The sequence below is a fragment of the Spermophilus citellus genome (genome assembly GCF_964194105.1).
Source record: "Spermophilus citellus genome assembly, chromosome: X".
In the NCBI taxonomy this organism is placed as follows: domain Eukaryota; kingdom Metazoa; phylum Chordata; class Mammalia; order Rodentia; family Sciuridae; genus Spermophilus; species Spermophilus citellus.
The window spans coordinates 19,137,789-19,156,729 of record NC_138190.1 but is presented as its reverse complement, the minus strand read 5'-3'; the positions used below and the strand labels follow the sequence as shown (position 1 = coordinate 19,156,729).

Below are 18,941 nucleotides of genomic sequence, written 5' to 3'. Positions count from 1 at the left end.
AGACTCTAAAGCAGGGGTCAGAAAACTTTTTTTTTTTTTTTTCTGAAAGTGCCAAACAGCAAATTATTTAGGCTTTGCAGGCCATGCAAGATTCTATCTTTTTTTTTTTTATTGGTTGTTCACAACATTACAAAGCTCTTGACGTATCATATTTCATACATTAGATTCAAGTGGGTTATGAACTCCCATTTTTACCCCAAATACAGATTGCAGAATCACATCGGTTACACATCCACATTTTTACATAATGCCATATTAGTGACTGTTGTATTCTGCTACCTTTCCTATCCTCAACTATCCCCCCTCCCCTTCCCTCCCATCTTCTCTCTCTACCCCATCTACTGTAATTCATTTCTCTCCTTGTTTATTTTCCCGTTCCCCTCACAACCTCTTATATGTAATTTTGTATAACAATGAGGGTCTCCTTCCATTTCCATGCAATATCCCTTTTCTTTCCCTTTCCCTCCCACCTCATGTCTCTGTTTAATGTTAATCTTTTCCTCCTGCTCTTCCTCCCTGCTCTGTTCTTGGTTGCTCTCATTATATCAAAGAAGACATTTGGCATTTGTTTTTTAGGGATTGGCTAGCTTCACTTAGCATAATCTGCTCTAGTGCCATCCATTTCCTTGCAAATTCCACAATTTTGTCATTTTTTAGTGCTGCGTAATACTCCATGGTGTACGTAGAAAAAGCATTCAACAAAGTACAGCATCCCTTTATGTTCAAAACATTAGAAAAACTAGGGATAACAGGAACTTACCTCAACATTGTAAAAGCTATCTATGCTAAGCCTCAAGATTCTATCTTAACTACTCAACTCTGCTATTACCACATAAAAGCAGTCACAGATGATACATAAATGAATGATCTTGGCTCTGTTTCAGTAAAATCTCATTTACAAAAATAGACGGCAGGCTAGATTTGGCCCAGCAGGGCATAGTTTGCTAAACCCTGCTCTAGAGTATTCCATGCCCAGACCCCCAATACAAGCATTCTACCCAGAACCACTATCTACCACCTTTAAGAATGAGTAGTCTTAAATTCACTGACAGGAAATAGCAGTTTAATGGAGTCAAATGAATTTAATATTTACCATAACTATTCTTTTATAAATCAAAAATAATCATGTACATAGCACTAAACAGATGAAGTTTATAGTGTTCATAAAGTCATAGTACCTAAAATGTGTTTGGTATCTGGTCTATCATTCTAAAGCAGATACTCTCCATCCACATAAATCCAGCCTGACATACTCCTGGAATTCTGAATTTACACACCCAATTAACTGCCTACTTAATATGCCTGGAGATCTATTACTCATCTCAAAGGCAACACATACACGATGGAACTCTTAATCCCTTAGTAAAAGGCTACATTGGCTTTCCTCCTGACTCCCACCTTTCCCTCACAAATACCGATAGTTAAACTCGGTACCAAAAACTAGCTCCCTTATGTTCCCTCTTCAAAAAAGGCCTAACCTGACCAATCTAAACTAGTCATATAAACATTCTCTAGGCCACTGCCCTGTTTTAATTATCTGCAGAGCATTTACTTCTGTCCTAATATCTTAGTTTTTTAATGTTTGTGTATTCATTTAATTACTGTTTGTTTTACCAAAGTATCTTCTTCATAATAGCCCAGGCCTCAAAAACATGTCTCCCTGCCCCCATCATCCTAGGAAGAATACAAGCTTTGCAATAACAGAGACCTATATTCTTGCTTAATTCTCTATCCCCAGTGACTAGAACAAAGTTTGGCACATAGATGTTCAATAATTACCCCCCACCCATGAATGAATAAATTTTTATTTAAATGCCTATGTCTTAAACTTTTTCTAAAAAGTGGGTATTTAAATCTAGATAACTAGGAGCAAACTTGTTTCTCCCACACTACAAAACGTATAGTTAAAAATACTCTAATATTTAGAGATGTGAATATGATTACGTGATTTACCTCCCTTCCTTTGTATGTCACCAAGGCAGCCAGTGGTTTGGCGTAAAATCTGCTGTAGGAAAATCCCAGGCAACCGTACATACTGTTCGCTGTGAGCTTCAAAGCCTTCTGTCGAATGTCATACTGCAGGCCACACAAGGATGAAAGACAAACAACAATATTGGCAGATGCTTAAGAATTACATTAGGTATCTTTCTAGATCACCAATGAGAAAAAGAACCCCTCAATATCCCTGAAATAAAAAGAGCCCTTAAAATACTCTGTCCTCCAAGGTCTATGACGCCCTAACCTCCTGGAAGCAAGCATATATAGACTCCAAAGTTTCCAGAATTCAGAAAGATCTTGCACAGATACACCCATTGCAGATAGAAGTACCTCCTATTCTGAGGCAGTCTAGTGTTTTTGAATGGAAACTTACCCACAAATAAAATAAGCACATGTGCTTGCCCATAGCATCTTGAGTGTTTGTACTATTATATACTATTCCTAAATAATCAAATTGTAAAAGCTGAAATTTTCATTCAGATGTCTCTTAGTGAAAAAATATACCTGAAGAACAAGATCTGGGTTTAAATCTTGCTGTTTCATTAGCTGTTTGACTTGTTTTCTCCGTTCTACCAGTTTCCGGATTTCTCTGGGCAAAATGCCCATTTCTAAGCTTGGATCTGGCAACTCAGGGATCTGTTCTTGTTCTCCATCCTGATAAACACACAACAGAAATTTTCAGAGAGTAAAACTTCAGTAAAATAAAATTCTAAAATAATATTTGGTAGGCACTTTACCCCATGATCACATCTTTAAAAGCTTCTTTCTTATATGAGTAAAGATCAACGTTCCCTAAGAAAGAGTTGAACAGATTGCAGACCATGGCCCTTCCCACTACCACCTTCCTCCCACCCGTGTTCTATCAGCCTGTCATTCCCAATATCTCCCACCCCTGTAGTTACTCACAAATTTTGATTTCATTTAAAGGGATGGGTTTTTACACATGCTACCATCCTCTTCAACAAGATTGAGGAGCAACATGTTTGGGGAAATTGCTTTTAAAATACAAACGCTCAGACAGACTTCTAGGATTTAAAAAAATAACCAGCAGCTAAACTACCATTTTAAAGCATTTGTACGACCAAACAAAATGCTATAGAAATTTAAAACTATGGAGAATCATAGCAATTATTGTAAATGTTTTAGACTAAAAATAAAAAGCTAAATACTAAACTAGCAAATTTCTTTTAAGAATTTGAAGCACATTTAAATAGGCCATGACATTTCTAAAAATTAATACAAATATATTCCTTAGCACTGATGTAATACTTTTTACCTATAAATTGCTTTACAATTGGCAGAAGAATAGCAACATTTTTAAAAAGCAACCAGCAGTCTTCTTATATTAAAATTTACAGCAGGAAAAAGCAGGGAAAGCATTAGACCATTTTTCTCAAGTTTCCATTAATTCTATTAACAGGCTACAAAGAAAAGCCAGATGCATTTGCCCTTTCAAAGGTACAAAATTTAAAATAAACCTCTTAAAGTATGTCAAGTCAATGCCATTTGATAAGCCAGCCTTTACAAAGTATCTAATTTTATAAAGATCAATATCTGCAAATGAACACTCTTAGAAAAAAGTAACAGGGACCTATTGTTTTCCAATATAGCACATGATGATAGCAGACCTATTAAAAAGATCTTGCTACACATTCCAATTTATTTACAGCACCTATGAAAGTCAAATGAAAAGTAAACTTGAAACAATCTGGAGTCAAAAAATTTGCAATCCACTCCCAGCTTCACCATCACTACCTATGTGACACTAACTGATCTGAAGATAAAATATAGTACATGAAAATGATACAGAATCCATTAATAGCTACATGTATACTTCTTAGGTGACTTCTAAAGTCCTTCTACTCTGAAAGGATTCTGTTATATATCCAAAATCCAAATTGAAAAGCTCAAATAAACAAAACACTGCTGGGCAGCAGTTGGGGAAAAGGGCTGGATAATGATAATTACCACGTGCTGGTACAGTAGTAGGACAAAGCCCAAAGAACATTAATCAAAGGCAGTCACTATTTGGGAGGTTGTCTACCCAATACCACCTCTGTAAGATTATCCTCTAGTCCCATAGAAAGATTAATCTTTAACAGCCAGATTTGTACTCTGTGAACCCACTCCTGTGGTCACAAGTGATAGGACCAGAGGTGCTCACTGACCTAGGCAAGCCTATTACATTCTCTTTTTTGGGAATATGGGATTGGAAATGAAAAACAGCTCCCGGGCAGGTGGCTGGAACTAAATAACATGTAAATTAAGAAGCTAGAGGGCAAATAGGCATCTTCTGCTATGAAAAAAGAGAAGGAAGGAAGGAAAGGAGGACAAAGGAAAGAAGGAAGGAAAGCAAACAGGAGGTAGAAAAGAAAAAAAAAGTATCAATACATGTTACGACACAGATGGACCTTGAAAATAATGTGCAAAGTAAGACACAAAAGACCACATGTTGTATGATTCCATTTATATGAAATGTCCAGAATTCACAAATCTATATAGGCAGAAAGATTAGTGATTCCCTAGAGCTGGGAAGAATGGGGGAGGGATATGATAGTAAAATGTTTCCTTGGGAAATAATAAAAATGTCCTAAAGATGAATATAGTAATGATTACAAACTGAATAATCTAAACACCAGGACTGCTATGTGGATTGTAATGTGTGTGAATTATACCTCAATAACACTACTTTTAAAAAGATACTGAACCAGTTTATCTCTTTCTGGACAACCTCTCTTTTTGATAACTAAGGACATAATTAATATATCCTTTAAGAAGAAATACTACAGGGACTGGGGTTGTGGCTCAGTGGTAGAGTGCTTGCCCAGCATGCGTGAGGCACTGGGTTTGATCCCTGGCACCACATAAAAATAAAGGCATAAAGAAGAAAAAGAAAAACTACAACACTAACTCCTTTGGTTCTCCTCCTCCTTTAAGCAATACTTTTAATCCTAATTTCAAGAGACCCCAGTTAAATACAAACCTCTGTAACTTTCTGTGTCTCTGAAGCAACTCTTTGCACTGTTGTAAAACAAATGTTAAATTCCTGAATGATGGAAGGGTATAAACTATTGAAGTCCAGCAGCAAAATAAACTTATCATAAAAACCTGAAATAAAAAGGTCACATAATGTCAAAAAAGTCTAAAGAAAAACACTGTCAAAACATATTAGAAGTACTCTATTAAAAAGTGTAATAGAAACCATTTACTCTCCAGCACTATAAAGCAGACAAAAGAGACAGAAGTGGACTATCACATCATAAAATGACTTGGATTAGAGTGAAAGCCCAGATCACAAAAGATTGATGAAAAGATTCTGTCTCCCCATGAAACCAGCTTGAACCAGTCCTTCCCCAACAGTCCCCAAATATACCATTATTATAGGAAAACACCACTCAGGTCCAATTATTTTGGAGAGAGATCATATCTACTTCCAAAAGAATGTTGCTAAATTCTCCCTCAAGCAAGCATTCCTTCCTACCCAACACCAAATAAAACACCAGGGGCTGGAGATGTGGCTCAAGCGGTAGTGCGCTCACCTGGCATGCACGGGGCGCTGGGTTCGATCCTCAGCACCACATAAAAATAAAATAAAAGATGTTGTGTCCACTGAAAACTAAAAAATAAATATTAAAAAATTCTCTCTCTTTAAAAAAAAAACAAAAACACCAGTAAGTGTGTGGATATCCACTCCCAGCTTCACCATCATTATATATGTGTGTGTGTGTGTGTGTGTGTGTGTGTGTGTGTGTGTGTGTGTTTGTTTATTTTACAAACACACCTTCAAACAATAAAATGGGTAGCCCATTTACCTGTACATGAACTGTGCTGAAAACCAGATAAGAAATATTTATATGAATGTCAGTAGTGGAACGATCCACCCTTTTTGCTTACAAAAGGTGAACAGAAAGCTACTATATTTCTCTAGGACATTTACAAAGAGTTTCCTTCACTTTGAGAAGAAACTGAATAAAAATAAATGTCCAGTATTAAGACAATAACCATAAACATATATTATTGACAGCTTACCCTGTGTCAAACAATTCTATTTATTCCTTAAATCCCTCTATAGTAGATTATTCTTATATCCATTTTACAGAAGAAGAAAACGAGTCTTATAGATGTTCAACAGGCAACATAAGATCACATAGTCAGCATTCAAGTCCAAATGTAACACCAAAGTATTACTGTTCCATGTGACTCCAACCAATAATACATCCACTTTTGTCAAAAATGTCTCCTACTCAAGAGTGAATTACTTGATAAAATTCACATTATGTCCAACAATGTGAATATGTGTAACACTGCTATTGAACTGTACACTTAAAAATGGTCAAAACGGCTTAAAAATAAGATCCTTTCTAGCTCTACCACAAAACATTATCTTTGCCACTCTTGACAAGGAAAAGTTATTCTCCTGTTAAAATTCGATTTTGTGGCTATTATCTGTATTTAACTCTGTTGGCCAAATGAACTGGTGCTAGCATACTGGCAGAGGCAGAACTTACCCTCACAGAATGGAGGGAAGAAGGGAGAGGTACTCCCATTGCAGGACACATAGCTTCTACACTAGACCAGGGGTTGGCAAAGCATGCACAAACCAAACTCAGCTAACTGCCTATTTCAGTATCATTCATAAGTTAAGAAACATTTTTAAGTGGTTAGAAAAAGTAAAAAAAAAAAAAAACAGTATTTCAAGATATGTAAAAATTATATAAATAAAAATTATATTAGAATAGCAGAAAAATCCACATTAATTCCATATTAGCTGACTGGCAAACAAGATTTGCACAACATACAAGATAAAAATAAGATCATTATGAGATCTACTTGCTGACTTCCAAGATCCAATACAGGTCTAGCTATACCTGAAAAAAAAATCCTTAACGCCCAGAGTAAACCAATCCAAGGTCTCATCTTACCAACTTTGGGGTCCAAAACCAAGCCTCCAGCATAAGCTGCTTTCTTCCGCCCTTTCTTGTATTTATTGGTATCTCCATCAATTTCTTCATCTTCATCTCCCTAATGTCAAATGAAAGATAACTTCATCAGCCAGCAATTAATTAATTAATTAGGAAGTCTTACCATTCTCTCTTTTTCAATAACAGTACTTAGTTTTAACCAACATTATTTTTAGTTAATGGTCCTACCTATGGGAAAAGACAATTATTGTAATATGTTCATGAATCAAAATGAATGCCAAGCATGGTAGTTTCCTAAGCAATGCTATATCTCAGAATCTATGCAAGTTCTATTTTAAATATTTCTGAACTCATAGAAAGTTCATATTTTTAATTCATGATTATTAAAAATACAACTTTTCATATTATACAGAATTTGAAATTGTAAAAGGGTCCTATTAAATTCATCACTCTAACATTCATGATGTAAAAAAAAAAACTACAGTATTTCACATAGGTATTATCATTCTATCTCTCTTTTTTTTTGGGGGGGGGGGGTAGGTGGTACCAGGGATAGAACTCAGGAGCACTCAACCACTGAGCCACACCCCCAGCCCTATTTTGTATTTTATTTAGAGACAGGGTCTCACTGAGTTGCTTAGTGCCTTGCCAATGCTGTCAAAGGCTGTCTCTGAATTCACGATTCTCCTGTCTCAGCCTCCTGAGCCACTGGGATTATAGGCATGCGCCAATACACCCCAGCTTTTTTTTTTAGATGGGATTTTGCTATGCTGCCTAGGGTGACTTCAAATGCCTAAGTTCAAGTGAATTCTCCTGTGTCCTCCCAAGTAGCACAGGGACTATAGGCACATGCCACGATGCCTGGCTCACTCTCATTGTTAATATGGACACTTTAAAATAAGTATGTCCACATAATGAAAATCCATTCCTGTGTAGTTTACTAATGGCCCACATTTAATGCTTCTGGAGAAATTAAATAGTTCTAAATTAATATTCACTATTAATTTTGGTAAGGTTCATAAAACAAGCAAATACAAGAACTTTAATCACACTTTTTTTTTAAAGAGAGTGAGAGTGAGAGAGGATTTTAATATTTATTTTTTAGTTTTCGGCGGACACAACATTCCTGTTTGTATGTGGTACTGAGGATCGAACCCGGGCCGCACGCATGCCAGGCAAGCGCGCTACCACTTGAGCCACATCCCCAGCCCCCTTAATCACACTTTCAACATTAAAGTTCCATTCTGTATCATTTACCATCAATAGATAGAACAGTAGCTAAAGTTTTAGCCCCAATATGATGGAGGCCACTTCAGAAACCTGATTGTAGTGTTCATAATCATACTAGTTCAAGCCGAGTATCCCCAATCTGAAAATCTAAAATCTGAAGTGCTCAAAAATATGAAACAGGGGCTGGGGTTGTGGCTCAGTGGTGGAGCGCTCGCCTCGCACGTGAGAGATCCTGGGTTCGATCATCAGCACCATATAAAAATAAATAAACAAAATAAAGATATTGTGTCAATGTATAACTAAAAAATATATTTAAAAAAAATTATGAAGCATTTTGAGTACCAACATGATGCCTTATTCAAGTAGAAAATCCCCACTTCATGTAACAGGGTACAGTCAAAACACAGGTACACTAAAAATATGGTATAAAATTACTACAGGATATTATATAAGGCATAAAACAATTTTGTGTTTAGAATTCAATCACATCCCCAAGATACCTCATTACAAAAATGTAAATATTCCAAAATCTGGAAAAAAAAAATCAAAATCTGAAACGCTTCCAGTTCCAAACATTTTAGATTACGGATATTAAACATGTACAGAAAAAATGCAACATAAAAATAAAAGCTCACTGGTTTAAGGAAATTAAAGGTTTAATTGACATTAAGCTTTGGATAGTGGTTAAGTGACAAAACATTTTCCATGTGTAGCTATCTACCAAAAAGGTCTAATTCCACCTTTAAGAATTTCATATTTCACAAATAATTTTGTCTGTACAGAAAAAAGTAGAGAAGGAAACCACACAAACCCACTGGAACAAACTTGACATGATTTCTAGTACACAGGGGATTATTCTAGAGGCAGATGTTATTGCAGCAATTAAAAAAAATAGCTATCTAGGTAATTAAAAAGGAGGAATAAGAAAAGCAAAATACTACGTAATTTTGGACCCACCAGTTTTTGCTGAGGCTTTCTGAAAACCTGCTTGTCAGGCACGATATAGTTGTTTTCATAAAATGCATGAAGCAACAAGAACTCGTTACGCTCAGATCGTCCACCCATCAGTGTCCTGGACTATTAAATAGAAATTCTTTTTACAATTTGAGCTCCAAATCACAACAAACAAAAACAACTTTGAGTTAGTTAATTTTAATTTTATCAAGATACCTCCTTCAAAACTACTACTAAAATAAAGGCTGCTTTTTTTGGGGGGAAAAGTAGTAAATTATTTCTAACATTTTCTTTAAGTATTATAAAAGAGACAGCTTAAATTATTAACAACTTGGCTATTTCCTTACTCCCAAAAGGACCATTCCACCAGACACATCCAGATGTTAGAGAGATGATCCTTATGTTCACCCAAATTTCAGCACACTGCACCTGGCATTCCTCCCCTTCTCCCAACCAGTTTTTCCTTTTACAAAAGATGCCCAGCTTTCAGAATCCAAGTTACTCATTTTATAAGCATGCATTTAGACTCATTATCATATAACAACTACCCCAAGCAAGCACTGAATCCAACAGGAAATGCTTTTTCCCCCTTTCTAAGTTAAATTTACCATAATGTTCCCAGCGATGTTAGTGATCTGCAATGCTAATGGAAGAACATTTAGCTCACACATGATCTGCAAAATGAACCTGGCATCTTTCCAGGTGTGTTCCAACAGGTACAACAGATGAGAAGATTCACTGTACAGAAAAATAAGAATGAAAGAGAATCAAGTAATTAAAAGAAACAATAACTATAATCAGAACTTCATAAAATATTACAAGGAATTTTTGGTATAAGTGACTTCAGAGCAAAAGCACCTTGCCTTTGGAAACAATTTAAAAGAAGGTCGGTATGTAATTAGGAATTCATTTATACCACTGATCCCAGTGCCCTTCTCTAAGCACAAAAAAATTCCACAAAAAAATTCATATGTGTTAATAACTGCATACCTGAAAATCACTGAATCCTTTCATTCATTCTGTGAAACAAGCATATATTGCATGTTTACTATGCACTAGGCACTGGCTATACCCAAAATGGACAGGAAGTCCTATCCTCGTGGAGTTTAAATCCTCATGGGGAAGACGAGTATAAAAAATAAAAATAAATTAAATATGTAGTGTATTATATAATGCAAAGCGTTAAAGAGTTAAGCCCCAAAGACAGTATAAAATATCAAGAACAGAGATTGAACTTTTAGTTAGAGAACCAGAGAAAACTTCATTGAAAATAAAGACCTGGAAGTGCTGAACAAGTGTTATGATTTAGACCTGAAATGACCCCCAAAAGCTCATGTGTTGAAAGCTTGGTCCCCAGTACAGTACTGTTCAGAGGTGGGGCCTTTGGGAGGTAGCTGGATTAAAACAATTATAGCATGATTCATCCATGATGGGTTTGGGAAGTGGCAGAAACATTTTAAGAAGTGGTCCTAGTGGGGGGATGCCCTTGAGGGTATACTTCTCTTTCTCTTTCACTCTCTCCTCCCCATGTGTTCCCCACCATGTTCTGCATTTAGACTCATTATCATATAACAACTACCCCAAGCAAGCACTGAATCCAACAGTGCTTAAACGCACAAGCCTAAACGCAACAACAGAGTCAACCAACTACAGATGAAACCTCTAAAATTGTGAGCCAAAATAAATCTTCCCTTGAGTTGCTCTTCTCAGGAAATTTTGTTACAGCATAGAAAGCTGACTAACACAGGAGCAAGCCTTATGGAAAGGTATCTGAGGGAAGAGCAATCCAGGTAGTCAGAAGAGCATTCCAATGCTCTGAGCTGGTTATAGACAGTGCCTAGTGCACAGTAAACATGCAATATATGCTTACTTCATATATGGTAGTTTCAGGACCTGGAAGTACATCAATATGGCTGAATGAGAGAGAATGATAGTGAGAGCAGAAGACAGTCAACAGCATAGAGATACAGTGCATAGGACCCCATAAGCCAAAATAAAAACCAGTTTTACTCCAAATGAAACAGTCAATGGGAGATTTTGAGCTGACTTTAATTTCAGCAGGATAACCTTGGTCCTGGATTAAAAATAAACCACGAAGGAGCAAGAGCAAAACCAAGGAGATTGGCAATATAAGACCCAGTGCTACAGTTTGAATATGGTTTATCGCTCTGAAACTCATGTTGGAATTTAATCCCCACTGTGAAATATTATGAGGGCAGAAACTTAAATACTAAAGTATTTAAAGTGGGGGCTTTGAGCCCCCATGATTGAATGCAGGTAGCTTTATAAGAAGAGAAAAAAGAAAGCTAAGGATACACACATGCACTCTCTGCCTCTCACCAGGTGATACACTGTACCACCTCAGGACTCTGACAATAAGAAGATCATCATTAGATGCAGCTCCTCAAGCTTAGACCTTCAGAACCATAAGTCAAAATAAATCTCCTTTCTTTATAATTTTCCCAGTCTGTGGTACTGTATTATAAACAACAGAAAACAGACTAAGACAGCTTCAATTCAGGGGGAAGGGGATGGTGGCCTAAACCAGGGTAGGGTCAATGGAGGTGAAAAGATGTTGTCAGATCTAGATATATTTAGAAGAGCTGATAGAATTACCTAATGGATCTACTGTAGGATATCAGAGAGAGGAACCAAGGAAGCCTCAGAGGTTTAGGGGAGAAGATGACCGAAGGCTTACAATGGTAATGAAAAAATAGAGGTATCATTAATTTAGTAAGGGAAGACTACAGAAAGACAATGGGAGAAGATCAGAGCTCAGTTCCGAACAAACTAAAGGTTCATATTAAACATCAAGTGAATACATGAATCTGAAATGTAGGGGAAAAGTCAAAACTGAATAAACACAGTGAGGAGCATCAGCCCCCATATGGTATTTAAATTTTCAAGACAATGAGATTACTTGGAGAGGATACAAAGTCAAAAGAGAGCAGCAGTCCAAGAACTCTGGAGAAATAGGTAGGAAAACATGAAAAAATGGCCAGAGAAGTAGCAGAAACCTTACTTTAAAAACAAGCAAGCAATATCTCTAAATGGCTTAGTGATTGCTCAGTTTTTTGTATTTCCAAAATATCTCATTAATTATGTGAAAGAATGGGGCTGGGGTTGTGGCTCAGTGGCAGAGCACTTGCCTAGCATGTGTGAGGCACTGGGTTCGATCCTCAGCACCACATGTAAATAAATAAATAAATAATAAAGGTACATCAACAACTAAAAAATATTTAAAAAATTAAGTGAAAGAAGTGTCAAACTCTAAATTCATATCAATTTCCAAATTACCAACAGGAAACATCAAGGTAATGTTAAAACGTGAAGGAGATGGACATAAACAGATCAAATTAGAATAATTCAAGAAGTAAACTAGTTCAAATTATGAAGTAATGGACATGGTGGTGCTGACATAAAGACAATTTTCTGCTCCATGGTAACATGGCACAGGTCCCTATAGCTTAAGGATAGTAGTGGCATCCTTCTATTGCTAATTTCAAGATAGACAGATTCTAAAAAATCTGGGATCATACCTGTACATGTTTCGTACATTTTCCATTGGAATTGCAACCCTTTCCATTTTCAGAATCTGTTGAACAAGTTCAGACAAATGGTAGCTTTTGCAATGAATCAATTCCTTTGCTGAAATTTCCACATCACAGATCATTCGGCCACAGGTAGCATTTCTTTCAGCAAATCCACTCCGGCCCTACAAAGATGAGGACAAAAAGCAAGTCCCATGAATATTCCATGCTATCCTACTTTGAGGTTGACCTCAAAATTACAAAAATAAAATTCTCATTCTTCCATTTATCAATGAAAATTTTTGAACATTTACCATGTATCTGATTGACACTATTCTAAGGATATGGCAGTGAACAAAGTAAAAAAAAAAAACTAAGAATCCTGACTTTATTTTTATTGTATATATTAAATGAATAACACAATTCACAATTGCTAGAGTGTGGAACCAACCCAGATGCCCTTCAATAGATGAATGGATAAAAAAAAATGTGGCATTTATACACCATGGAATATTACGCAGCACTAAAAAATGACAAAATCATGGAATTTGCAGGGAAATGGATGGCACTAGAGCAGATTATGCTTAGTGAAGCTAGCCAATCCCTAAAAAACAAATACCAAATGTCTTCTTTGATATAATGAGAACAACTAAGAACAGAGCAGGGAGGAAGAGCAGGAAGAAAAGATTAACATTAAACAGAGACATGAGGTGGTAGGAAAAGGGAGAGAAAAGGGAAATTGCATGGTAATGGAGGGAGACCCTCATTGTTATACAAAATTACACATAAGAGGTTGTGAGGGGAACGGGAAAATAAACAAGGAGAGAAATGAATTACAGTAGATGGGGTAGAGAGAGAAGATGGGAGGGGAGGGGAGGGGGATAGTAGAGGATAAGAAAGGTAGCAGAATACAACAGTTACTAATAGGGCATTATGTAAAAATGTGGACGTGTAACCGATGTGATTCTGCAATCTGTATATGGGGTAAAATTGGGAGTTCATAACCAACTTGAATCTAATGTATGAAATATGATATGTCAAGAGCTTTGTAATGTTTTGAACAACCAATAAAAAAATAAAAAAATAAATGAATAACATAAATAAGAAAGTATATAGTTTTAGGAGTTAATAAGTTTCTGGCAAAGGGGAAAAGTAGAGTCGGGTAGGAGGGATAAGGAATTTGGGGGGACTATACCTAAAGGTATAGACTGGTTGGGGTATACCTCACTGAGAAGATTCCATATTCAGAAAAGTCTGAAGGGAGTATGAAGGGAAAAAGGGGTTAGATAAGCAAATGTTTACAATAAGTAATAATAACCTCTTCACCTTAAAGATATGAACAGAAAAAGAAGAGTAAGAGTCCCAACTCTGATAGCAGAGAACAGCAGCAGAATCCTCAAGAGATCATTATAAAAGGGACAGATTCCTAAGTTCTCTAATGAGATAACATGCTGATTTTATTTGTAAGCTTTAGGTAAAATAAGACTTCAATCTCTGAACAGTATCAGGGTTAGGAAGAAGGTGCTTCATACAAAGACGACCAAAACCTCTCCACATTTGAAGCAAGCAAGCAGAATAAAAAGTACATAGGCTTTAAAAGAGTCAGACTGACCTGGGTTCAAATCTCAGTTCTTCCCCTACTAGACCTGTGTGAATGTCAACAAAATGAAATTGAAGTTGCTATGAGAGGCTAACTACATGAGAAAGCACACAGCTCACTGCTTTCTTATATTTCACATTAGCTCCCTTCCATTCATTCTTCCCATCTTCCCGAATGATAATACTCAATGAATTCTGAACCCTGCAACCCTACCCTAAGGCTTATCACTTTAGGAATGCTGAAGTAAAAGTAATATGTATGTGCTGTCTTTCTTTACTATTTCTAGATTCCAATCATTGATTTAAAAAGTGACCAGTGGCTTTTTCAAGTAAAATGCTGGATTCCAAGGAAAAGACATTTGGTACCAAAGTTAAAATGTACTGAAGTTCCTATAAGACAATCAATTCCTATTAAAAAAAGTGTAGTGCTTTCTTGGTAAGTACCCAATAAAAAATGGCAAATAAAAGAAATAAGATTTTCAAAACTACTATTACCCCAAGCTTTGGCATGGTGGATCGCTTCAGACGACCTATCTTGGACCAGTGAGGAACTTTGCACACATTAATTCGCTGCAGTAGCACTTCCAGTTCAAACCCATAAATATTATGACCCTAGGCAGAAAAAGGAGGCAGCCAATAACATTATAACAAACGCAAATTAGATGATTTATCTTCAAACACACAGAATTTCTTTGCCCTTTCTTTTTCTGGTCTCTAATTGAAGACATCGTGAGCTTACCTCCGATTGGGGGTCCTTTCTTCTTCAGGAATTTATTCATCAGCAGCATTCATTAGCCTTGACATTAACAAGGCTGCTAAGCAGATTGCTTGAATAAACTTTATTTCATACTAATTGATGCAAGGTTCATATGATCTCTTTTAATTTGCAGCTCATGCCTCACAATCTCAAAAGCAAATGTAAATTTTAACATCCCATACTTTTACATGATCACTAAAAGCTGTATTCAAACAATTCAATTTTGCTTCCTTAAAAACAGAAAACCTGCTTGTGTTGTAGGAGTTTGCAAAAAACTTCTTAGAAAATTCAGGAACTGCATTTGGCTTCTTTAAAAACTGAGTTCAAACCCTACTGATTTAGATACTTAATAAATATGCAACAAAATAAATATATAATACCAATGAATAGTTCAAGTAAAAAACTTAAAAAGAAGTAAACAAAATTGTATAGAATAGAAAAATAACTCAAAATGCAACTAGATTTTTCATTTCTATAATTCCCAATTTTTGTCACGTGAATAACATTACTCAATTAAAAATTAGACGAGGTTCAAAATAATTGTTATCAATAAATAGATTTACTTGATATTAATTTAATTAAAAACATATACTACCACTTGGAGTATACAAAATCATTGAGACAGAAGGCAGAATGATGGTTGCCAGGGGCTAGGGGAACGAGGAGGTAATTAGTACCATTTCAGTTTCAGAAGATGAAGAATTACAGAGATGGATGGTGTTAATGGCTGCACATTATGTATGTAGCTAATATCCCTGAATTGTACACTTAAAAGCAGTCCAAATGGTTAATTTTATGTTATGTGTACTTTACCACCACATAAAAACAATATACCCCATTATATATTTATGGCAGTTTTGTCTATTAAATTAAAGTCCCAAAGGATTATAAGAATGTATCATTTTCAAATTATCATGCCTGGAATCAGGGACCCAAACTCATGTCAGGATTCTATCTTACATTCGAATTTCTCTCTCAGACCTGGCTCTAACATCCTAAGTGAGGCCAGGTATCATAGTGCTCCAAGACATCACTCTGGGGACCAAATTACTGTTAGTAGAGACTAGGTGAGGGCCCAGTGCTAAGCCAGAGCATCAGAGGACTATGGACAGATTTTTTCACACTTTAAATATGGGTCCTGAAATAACAAAGGGATGTGGGTACAGAGACATTTTTAACAATCCACAGGCTTTCAGGACAGTAGCTATGCCACTACAAGATATCTGAGAATAAAAATGAACCTGAAGGATATGGCAAACATTTTTGCAAGGCTTCAATATAACCAGATTACTTTATGACTTTTGGCAGTAAATAGATGGATCTAGAGACTATCATACTAAGTGAAATAAGCCAATCCCAAAAAAACATGTTGAATGTTCTTTCTGATATGTGGATACTAACACACAACAAGGGGAGGGAAGAATAGAAATTAAGTGTATTAGACAAAGGGGATGAAGGGAAGGGAGAAGACTGGGAATAGAAGAGATTGTAGAATAAATAGGACATAACTTTCTTATGTTCATATATGAATACATCACCAGTGAAACTCCACATCACGTACAACCACAAGAATGGGATCCCAATTAGACTAAGTTATACTACATGTACGTATAATATGTCAAAATACACTCTACTGCCAGATGCAGTGGCATATGCCTGTAATCCCAGCAGCTCAAAAGGCTAAGGCAGGAGGATTGTGAGTTCAAAGCCAGCCTCAACAACTTTGTGAGGCCCTAAGCAACTTAGCAAGACCCTATCTTAAAAAACAAACAAACAAAAATACCCTACTCATGTATATCTAAAAAGAACACATTTTTAAAAGATCTTTTAAAAAGAAGCTGTAATATAAGAACAGTTTTTAATTAATTTTTCTAACACTAAAAATATATATATATAGGGGCGGGGGTGTGGCTCATTGGTAGAGCACTTGCCTGGCATGTGTGAGGCACTGGGTTTGATCCTCAGCACCACATATAAATAAACAAAATAAAGGTATTGTGTCCATCTACCACTAATATATATTATAACCATATTACTAATATCATATTTAAAATATAGGCATTTATTATACTTTCTGTCAAAAAATAAAACAATAGAGTTTGACTGATCAATTGACCCAGAAAAAAAGACAAAAGCAAAAATTCCTATCAAGAAGCATATAAAGGAAGGCCAAAAAACACACAAAAGTAAATATCTTGCTTTATAACTTCTACGAACTGGAGCAAAACAATGAATTATTAGCTCTCACTGTCTAGTCGGAACATGGGAAGTTGTCAAGAGAAAAAAAATTGCTAGTATGAGCTCTCAAAGGAATGTCATAGAGATCCACTAGGCTCATAAAACTAAAATACTTAGTTTTCTGATTTGCACCAAATCAAGGGAATTAATTAACTCCTGTTGACACTATACATCTGGGTCACTAAGCAAAAATTTTAAAGATACTAATAGCTTATATACATTTACTAACTGATATGCTGGTAAATAACTGTAAATAACTAGAGTATTTTAAACTTCAATAATAATTCAAGGGTTGCTTTCATATTAGAAAAAAAAAAGCCTAGGGGGCTGGGGATATAGCTCAGTTGGTAAAGTGCTTGCATGCACAAAGCCCTGGATTCAATCCCAAGCAACACACACACACACACACACCACACATACACATACATACACACACACACACACACACAGCCTATCTTATAGTAGGCTAGGGTTTTTCCCCTTTCTATTTGCAATTAATATAGCAATTCATTTCACTCTGAAAAGATTCTTTGGAGCTCAAAAGTAAATAAACAATAAAAATAACCAATAAAGTCACACTGAAAAGAACGAAGAAATGAAGAGTTTCCCCACAACATGATCAAAAAGCTACTTACCACAATGATATCAGGATCAATTTTGTGAACTTTTGCAAGGAAAAAACCTAGCAGTGTTCTTTCTGTTGTAGCAACCTCAACCTTCACATTCTGTTAATAAAAACATACCAGTCACCAACTCTTTAAAGTATTATACCTTGGCTTCTTGTTTAACCAGGATTAAGATTTCTTAGGGTTAAAAGAAAATCCCCATTTCAAAACTAAATGCAGCAATGAAATTTTAGATTCTAGGTTTTGCAATAATAATTGCACAAAGTCTCTGAGGAGCTCATTCTAGTAATATGCATGAGAATAAAGCAAAATTTTAAGTGCTAAGCAACAGCAAGAACAGAAATGTCCTTCCATAGAGACATGTTTGTACATTGGACACATTTGAAAGCATATAAATCAGAGTACTTTTCAAAAGCATTACTTAATTTCCTATATAATCCCTGGTAGACTTCACTGTTGATGTATTTATCAGGAAAAGAAATCCCAAGGATTGTATAAACTATTCTCAAATAATGGTACAAGAACAGATAAATAAGAAACTAGACTAAAAACAAATATAAAAATTATGAGTATTTTAAATATAAATAAAATCTATCTTTACACAAAAGCCTTCCAGTTGGATTGCTGAATATAAATCAAGTATTCAATCTGCTCTTATTAAAAATCTCTTAAAACAGAAATTGATAACTATATGTATTCCACAACTACGTCACAAAAATGTCAGTTTGACTCTACAAGAATTCCTAGGTCACTGTACTTGGATAGGTAATTCAGGACATGTCACAAATGATAGCCTAACCTAAAAGTACCCCCAAACTGTTGGACTTCTCAAGTCAATTTAAAATAATATACATGAAACCTGACAAGGTTGCAGCATTTGATTTTGTCACGTGAAGACATTAACAAGTGAACTTTTAATCAAACATCATTACCCTATGTGTATATATGATTACACAACTAGTGTGATTCTACATCATGTACAACCAGAAGAATGAGAAGTTATACTCCATTTATGTATGATGTGTCAAAATGCATTCTGTCAGGCTGAGGTTATGACTCAGTGGCAGAACACTTGCCTAGCATGTAT

The 18,941-nt window shown here is 35.7% G+C and overlaps 1 protein-coding gene across 4 annotated transcripts in view; it reads right to left on the bottom strand.

The window, feature by feature from the left end:
- POLA1 (DNA polymerase alpha 1, catalytic subunit) overlaps positions 1 to 18,941 on the bottom strand; it is a 296,467-nt gene that overhangs the window by 241,866 nt on the left and 35,660 nt on the right. For 3 of the 4 annotated variants that reach the window (XR_014019935.1, XM_081276741.1, XM_081276743.1), the window contains exons 18-26: positions 17,864 to 17,953; positions 14,729 to 14,845; positions 12,644 to 12,819; positions 9,713 to 9,842; positions 9,108 to 9,227; positions 6,921 to 7,020; positions 4,982 to 5,106; positions 2,503 to 2,652; positions 1,954 to 2,076 (exon numbers count right to left, since the gene is read on the bottom strand). Coding sequence is in view for 3 of the 4 variants with exons in the window: in XM_081276741.1 (XP_081132867.1) it covers positions 1,954 to 2,076; positions 2,503 to 2,652; positions 4,982 to 5,106; positions 6,921 to 7,020; positions 9,108 to 9,227; positions 9,713 to 9,842; positions 12,644 to 12,819; positions 14,729 to 14,845; positions 17,864 to 17,953 (1,131 nt within the window). In the remaining variant the exon portion in view is untranslated. The remainder of the gene's footprint in view (positions 1 to 1,953; positions 2,077 to 2,502; positions 2,653 to 4,981; positions 5,107 to 6,920; positions 7,021 to 9,107; positions 9,228 to 9,712; positions 9,843 to 12,643; positions 12,820 to 14,728; positions 14,846 to 17,863; positions 17,954 to 18,941) is intronic. The other variant, XM_081276742.1, reaches the window with a different exon arrangement.